This window comes from Rhinoraja longicauda, chromosome 16 (genome assembly GCF_053455715.1).
Source record: "Rhinoraja longicauda isolate Sanriku21f chromosome 16, sRhiLon1.1, whole genome shotgun sequence".
In the NCBI taxonomy this organism is placed as follows: domain Eukaryota; kingdom Metazoa; phylum Chordata; class Chondrichthyes; order Rajiformes; family Arhynchobatidae; genus Rhinoraja; species Rhinoraja longicauda.
In genome coordinates, this window is record NC_135968.1 from 2654054 (window position 1) to 2662169 (window position 8116).

The 8116-nt window shown below is 41.2% G+C and overlaps 1 protein-coding gene across 1 annotated transcript in view; it reads left to right on the forward strand.

The window, feature by feature from the left end:
• The first annotated feature begins 703 nt into the window (after nt 1-703).
• LOC144601373 ((Lyso)-N-acylphosphatidylethanolamine lipase-like) overlaps nt 704-8116 on the forward strand; it is a 32486-nt gene continuing 25073 nt past the window's right edge. The window contains 1 exon segment of the mRNA XM_078413442.1: nt 704-779. Within this exon segment, the coding sequence (XP_078269568.1) occupies nt 704-779 (76 nt within the window).

Genomic DNA, 8116 nt, shown 5'->3' on the forward strand with positions numbered 1-8116 from the left:
GACTAAATTAACCGTAGACCCAAGTAAGTATTAACAAATAACTAACGTGAGTCTATGTTCCTCCAAATGTGTGTCTGTCCCCTTGATTCAGAAGCATCTCACGGGCTGAGAAGAGTTGTGGATCAAATTATGCTCTCCCGAATTCACTCAGATCCCTCTACGTTCATGTACAAGAGTAGGAACCCGCTGTTATCTCGGCATCTTGAATCTAGAACATGAAATAGTAAGATAAGTTATTCTTCTCGAAGTGCTTTTTGTGATAAAGATAAGCGAGTGTGAAATATAAAAGGTACAATATTCAGAGTCCAACACATTGGTGTTAATAGTCCAACAGATCCACCCAATGCGTTTTATGCCAGGTCAGAAGTCATCATTACTCGGACTATTTTGTTCTCTTTTTTTTATGTCCAGATGTATTTTGTTTCTTGAATACCAATCCTTTAAACAAAATGATGGAGGTTCAAACATAATTCCAGCTAATTCGGCAATTTAACAATTGCGCTACTGTGCCCAGTTGATTAATAAGGAACGTCTGGCTTATGAACAGAAATATTTTTATTATAACTCGTGCATGATCATCACCGTCTCTTCAAATAAGCGCATTCTGCAGACAATTCAATTGCATGATGCCATGTACACAAATACAACCGCCAAATGTGTGTGATAATCTACTAATCTCAGACCAAGGGGTTATTGACGCGGGATGCCGTACTGTGTGAATAATGTAGCGGGTAACAAACTTATTTTTGGAAGTGGGACTAAATTAACTGTAGACCCAAGTAAGTATTAACAAATAACTGATGTGAGTCTATGTTCCCTCAAATGTGTGTCTGTCCCCTCGATTCAGAGGCATTTCACGGGCTGAGAAGAGTTGTGGATCAAATTGTGCTCTCCTGATTTCACTCATGTACAAGGGTAGGAAACCTCTGTCATCTCGGCATCTTGAACGTCGAGTATGAAATTGTAACATATTCTTGAAGCGTTTTTATGATAAAGGCGAGCTAGTGTCAATGGTAGAAGTTATTATCTTCAGAGTCCAACTCATTGCTGTTCATAGTTCAGCAGATCCACTGAATATTTTTAAAGGCAGTCAGAAGTCATCATTATTCGGAAGATTTTGTTCTCTTTTTTTTAATGTTCATGGTGTATTTAATTTATTGAATACCAATCCTTTAAACAAAATGGTGGAGATTCAAACTTGATTCCAGCTAGTTTGGCAAATTCAAGATTGCGCTACTGTGCCCAATGTTATAGTAAATGGTTAATAAGAAAAGTTTGGGTTATGAACAGAAATATTTTTAATATAATTAGTGCATGGTCATCACTGTGTTTTCAAAGATGAACGTTCTGCATATAATTCAATTGAATGATGCCAAGTATTCAAATACAACAGCCAATGCGTCTGATAATCTGCTAATCTCAGACCAAGGGGAGTTATTGAAGTGGGATGCAGTACTGTGTGAATGCTGGATCTAGTACCAAACTTATCTTTGGAAGTGGGACTAAGTTAACTGTAGACCCAAGTAAGTATTTACAAATACTTGTTGAGTGTTTAACATATGATGAGCGTTTGACGGCACTTGGCCTGTACTCTCTGGAGTTTAGAATGACGAGGGGGGGGCTCATTAAAACTTACCGAATAGTGATAGGCTTGGGTCGAGTGGACGTGGAGAGGATATTTCCTCTATTAGGAAAGTCTGGCAGTAGAGGTCATTGCCTCAGAATTAAATGAGGTTCCTTTAGGAAGGAGATGAGGAGGAATTTCTTTCGTCAGAGGGTGATGAACCTGTGGAATTTTTGACACAGTAGGCTGTGGAGGCCAAGTCAATGGATATTCTTAAGGCAGAGATAGATAGATTCTTGATTAGTACGGGTGTCAGGGGTTATGGGGAAAAGGCAGGAGAATGGGGTTAGGAGGGAGAGATAGATCAGCCGTGATTGAATGGCGAAGTGGGCTAATTCTGCACCTATCACTTCAGACCTTGTGACATAAATGTTCCCCCAAATGCGTGCATGTTTCCTTTCCCTCTGCATTGTCCTTATTAATTCCCAGATATATTCAGTCACCAAGGCTGACTGGAGAATGGGCAACAATACTTGGAATTATGATTAGGAAGCAACTGCAGATGCTGGTTTACTATGAATATAGATACTAAATGCTGGAGTAACTCAACGGGTCAGGCAGCATCTCTGGAGAGAAGGAATGGGTGACGTTTAGGGGCCGTCACCTATTCCTTCTCTGCCGAGATGCTGCCTGTCCCGCCGAGTTACCCCAGCATTTTGTGTCTATCTTCGGGATTATCATTGACAGGAGTTTGGTTCATTTCCTGAAACTGTATGAGTACCGTTACATGAAAATTTGTCTGAATTGGGGAACGTTCACAGGGAAAGAATTTGTCACGATTTCTAAGGGTTAGCAGAGTAGGTTTTTGTCATGGTTCCCCTTACTGTGTGGGTAATGCACTGAAGATCATATTTGGTGCAGGGAGCAAGCTGACAGTCGTACCAAGTAAGTGCAATTGTATCCCTCGATTAAACATTGGAAAGGTGATAGTAGATCTTCGATTCAAAGTTTAAACTTCCTTGAACGTTCAATTTTTACCAATTCATTTAATGATATCTCAAATGTTCTTCGCACTCCTTGCCACCTCCATTTCCAATCAGCGGTTTGTTTGGTTTGATGATAAATCTAAGAGGCATTGGATGCAAAAAGTCAACATGAGGTGGTCAAAAGGGCTTTTGGCACACTGGCCTTCATCAGCCCGAGTATTGAATCTCAAAGATAGACACAAACATCCAGATTAACTCAGCGGGTCAGGCACCATCTCTATAGAAAATGAATAGATGACGTTTCTGATCGAGACCCTTCTTCAGACCCGAAACGTCACCCATTCCTTCTCTCCAGAGATGCTGTCTGACCAGCGTTTTGTGTCAATATTTCAACATTGCAATTTCTTTCTCCCCAAAGTCCAGAGTCAAAATGCTGTAGAAAATATGCTGTTGGAACTGTTCAAAAGGTCTAGGCAGCATCCACAAAGAGGAAATAAAGCTCAAATTTCCTATCACATTGATGTTTTAATAGTTCATAATTCACTGCCAAGCGGGGGGTGGAATATGAGTTCACATTATGATTCACAGTACTATTACATGGCTAAAATGTCTTACACATTAATTAGGTGGCCTATTCACTGACGAGAATAGGTCACCCTGAATCTGGGTTAGAAGAATAGGTTTTTGTTGTGCCTTGCCTTACTGTGTGGGGTATGGGCAGAAGAACATCTTTGGTGCAGGAAGCAAGCTGACAGTAATACCAAGTAAGTTCAACTGTATCCCTTCAGTAGGAGAGAGATTATAAGGTTCTCGACCTGAAACGACAGCCATTCCTTCTACCCAGAGATGCTGCCTGTCCTGCTGAGTTGCTCCAGCATTTTGTGTCTTTCTTTGAGAGATTTGGAGTGCTCACTGTCAACGTTAAACCTTGGGAAACTCATCAAATAATTTCCCAGTGTATGAAATACAGATGCTGGTTAATACATAAAAGGACACAAAGTGCTGGGGTAACTCAGCGGGTCAGGCAGCATCTCTGGGGAACGTGGGTAGGCTTGAGAACCCTAGTCATAGAGTGATAAAAGCGTGGAAACAGTCCCACCTGGCTGCGTTTGGGCCATATCACTCCAAACCTGTCAGATTCATGTACCTGTCTAGCTGTTTCTTAGACGTTGGGACAACCCTTCTTCAAACTGATTGTAGGTGATGGGGAGAAGAAAGTTGGAAGAGGGGAGAGGCAGAACAAAGCGTGGCAGGTAATAAGTAGACTCAGGCGAAGTAGGGGGGGATGTATAATTTTGCATATCTTCTTCATACTCCCTTGCTATTATGACATGCAATCAGCAAAGTTTAGTTTGATGTGAGGATAAATGTAAGGGACATTGACTGTAAACAATCAATACAAGATCAATGTCTGAATGTTGTAATTCCTTAATCGCCGTTCAGTCACCCATTTGGCAAGGCGTGTGTTTGGATTGTCTGAACCGATGCATCTCACAACATGTGGTTGACGAACACTTACAACGACGGATGTACATGACGGTTAGTTGGACAGGCAAGCAATAGTGTAATGGAGTCATAGAGTCTCACAGCGTTTGAAACAGGCCCTTCAGCCCAACTTGCCCACACCGGCCAACATGTCCCGTCTAGACTAGTCCCATCTGCCTGTGTTTGGCCCAGCACACTCTTACACACTCAGCATACATGTCTAATTGTTTCTTAAATGTTGTTCGCAAGTTCATTAGCTCACGTGATGGGAGTAGAATTAGGCCATCCAACCCATCAAGTCTACTCCGCCTTTCAATCATGGCTGATCTATCTCTCCCTCCTAACAAATTCCTGCCTTCTCCCCATAACCCCGACACCCAGGTTGTGAAAGTACCTTCCTCACCCTTTGTGTGAAAAGTTTACCCCTCAGGTTCCTGTTAAATGTTTCACCCTCACCTTAAACCAATGTCCTCTGGTCCTCGAATCGCTTACACTTGGCAAGAGAGATTTACCAACTCTGGGTAGACAGAGAGCAGTCTACCCCAGCCTCCGATGCCCCAGAGGGGAAAAAAAATCCAAATTTGCTCAATGTCACCTTTGAGCTAATACCCTCAATTCCAGGCATTTTTCTGGTGAACCTCTTCCACACCCTCTGCAAAGCCAAACGCAGGTAGTGAAAAACAGTTGACCGATAAAATGGTGCAATTCTTCCCACCCGAGTAGATCACGAAATGTCTTTCTTTATATTAAAAAAAAACAGATTGGTTATTTACTCGTCTCAATTCAGTGAAATAATAAAACACGAGATGAATGTTTGACCAGGGGTGATGTAGACAGCAGGGGCACTGTGCCGATTTTTTGTTAAGGGGTAAACTACTGTGTTGATGCTGGAGGAGTTCAGAAAATTATATTTGGTGGAGGCACTAAGCTCGTTGTTAATCCTGGTAAGATATCACTAGGCTACTCAAATAACCTGACCAGTTACGTTACAATAAAATGAGACTTCTCTATTTATGTAAAAGTCGCATTTTATCTATTGTGTATTTATCAGTTAGACTTTTCTTATTCGTCTTTCAATTCATCAAACTGTGTACCCTCTTGTGCTGTATCTGAGATGCTTATCTGATATGTATCGAAGTGCTCATGTATATATTTTTATATATATCTATATATATATATGTCTCATTTTATACAAATATACGTGTGCGTGTGTACAGTATGTGTGTGTGTGTGTGTGTGTGTGTGTGTGTGTGTGTGTGTGTGTGTGTGTGTGTGTGTGTGTGTGTGTGTGTGTGTGTGTGTGTGTTACAAGTCAATGAACAGTAATAAATTAATAAATATAGAGCAAAGCAAATTATAATTTTTTTAATTTATTAAGCAAACTATAAATTAGCATAACTTAAATAGAAAGCACTAATATTTGAGGCGGCTTTGAATCTGCATGTATTTGACTAGTTACGTTTTAAATCAAAAAGAACATTTAATAAAAGAACTTGGGTAGGTAGTCAAAACAATTTTCCTAATATAGAAATGTCAACGCACAGAAGCCATAACTTGCTCCAGTTACACTAGTCCCACCTGCCCGCGTTTGGTCTATACCCCTCCAAACCTGTCTAACTGTTTCTTAAATTTGGGATAGTCCCTGCCTCACCTACCTCCTCTGGCAGCTTGTTCCTTACACCCATCACCCTTTGTGTGAAAACGTTACCCCTCAGATTCCTATTAAATCTTTTCCCCTTCTCCTTAAACTTCTGTCCTCGGATCGGAGGGGTATGTGGTATGATATGGCATGGCAATTTATTTGTCACATGTACAGTGAAATTCATTTTTGTATCCAGTTCAGTACAAGTATCCACTAGACATGATCACTTAGATACGTATTAGATAAGCATCTCAGGTAAGCTACAGGTGGGTAAACAGGCAGATGAATTGAAAGACAAATAGAACTGCAAACTGATAAATACACAATGGATAAATTGATAGATAGACACACGATTAGGGTGGCACATAGATCGAGTATATCATCAAAACTAATGGACCTTTTCGTTATATGAGATTAATTTATTAACTGGAATGAACGAAATTCCCATTAGGAAATATTCCTGATTTGAAAAATGTAGAATAGTTTTCTGGCCATTGCCAGTCCTTCAATTCAGTTGAAGGTTTTTGCAGTGGGACGCCATGCTGTGTGAATGATCGAACCAAGATAATATTTGGATCAGGGACCAAACTAACTGTGCAACCAAGTGAGTGAACTTCACTGTTCTCTACCGGCTTTGGCTAATGATGTTTAAAATGTATATGTGTGTGTGCGTGTGTGTGTGCGCGCGTGTGTGTGTGTGTGTGTGTGTGTGTGTGTGTGTGTGTGTGTGTGTGTGTGTGTGTGTGTGTGTGTGTGTGTGTGTGTGTGTGCGCGTGTGTGTGCGTGTGCGTGTGCGTGTGCGTACGAGTGTGTGTGCGTGTGTGTGCATGTGTGTGCGTGTGTGTGCGTGTGTGTGCGTATGTGTATGTGTGCGCATGCGTGTGTGTGTGTGCATGTGTGTGTGTGTGTTTGTGTGTGTGTGTGTGTGTGCATGTGCGTGTGCGTGTGCGTGAGCGTGTGTGTGTGTTTGTGTGTGTGTGTGTGTGTGTATGTATGATGTGTATATATTAATAGCCTGATTGCTGTGGGGAACAGGTTTTTGTCATGACTTCCCTTACTGTGTGGGCAATACACAGAAGATCATATTTGGTGCAGGGAGCAAGCTGACAGTAGTACCAAGTAAGTTCAATTGTATTCCTTGATTCAACATTGGAAAGGTGATTGAAGATCTTCGTTACAAACTTTAAACTTCCTTGAACGTTCAATCTTTACCAATTCATGTAATGGCATCCCAAATGTTCTTCGCACCCCTTACGACATCCATTTGCAATCAGCGGTTTGCTTGATTTGATGATAAATCTAAGAGGCATTGGAGGCAGGAGTCCCACCTGTCCGCATTTGGTCTATACCCCTCCAAACCTGTCTAACTGCTTCTTAAATGTTGGGATAGTCCCTGCTTCAACTACCTCCTCTGGCAACTTGTTCCTTGCACCCATCACCCTTTGTGTGAAAATGTTACCCCTCAGATTCCTAGTAAATCTTTTCCCCTTCTCCTTAAACCTCTGTCCTCGGAACAGAGGGGTATGAGGTATGCTGTGGCATGGTACTTTATTTGTCACCTGTACTGAGGTACAACAAAATTCATTTCTGTATACGGTTCAGTACAAGTTCATTATACGTGATAAATATCTCAGGTATGGTACATGTGGGTAAACAGGTAGTTGAATTGAAAGACAAATAGAAAGGCAAACTGATAAATACACAACAGACAAATTGATAGATAGACACACAATTAGAAACATAGACATAAAAACAGAAAATAGGTGCAGGATTAGGCCATTCGGTCCTTCGAGCCTACACCGCCATTCAATATGATCATGGCTGATCATCTAAAACCTGCTTTTACCCCATATCTCTTGATTCCATTAGCCCTAAGAGCTAAATCTACCTCTCTTGAAAACATCCACTTCCTTTGGTGACAGAGAATTCCGCAGATTCACAACTCTCTGGGTGAAAAGGTTTTTCCTCATCTCAGTCGTAAATGGCCTACCCCTTATTCTTCAACTGTGAACCCTGGCTCTGGACTCCCCCAACATGGGGAACATTTTTCCTGCATTTAGCCTGTCCAGTCCTTTAAGAATTTTACATGTTTCTATAAGATCCCCTCTCATCCTTCTAAATTCCAGTGAATACAAGCCCAGTCGACCCATTCTTTCATCATATCATTAGACTGCCACACATATCTAGTGCATCATCAATACTAATGGAGCTATTTGTTGTACAAGATCAATTTATTGATTGGTATGAAAGAACTTCCCAATAGGAAATATTCCTAATTTGACAAATGTTGAGCGGTTTTCTGGCCATTGTCAGTGCTTGAATTCAGTTGAAGGTTTGTGTAGCAGGACGCCATGCTGTGTGAATGATCAAACCAAGATAATATTTGGATCTGGAACCAAACTAACTGTGCGACCAAGTGAGTGAACTTCAATGCTCTCT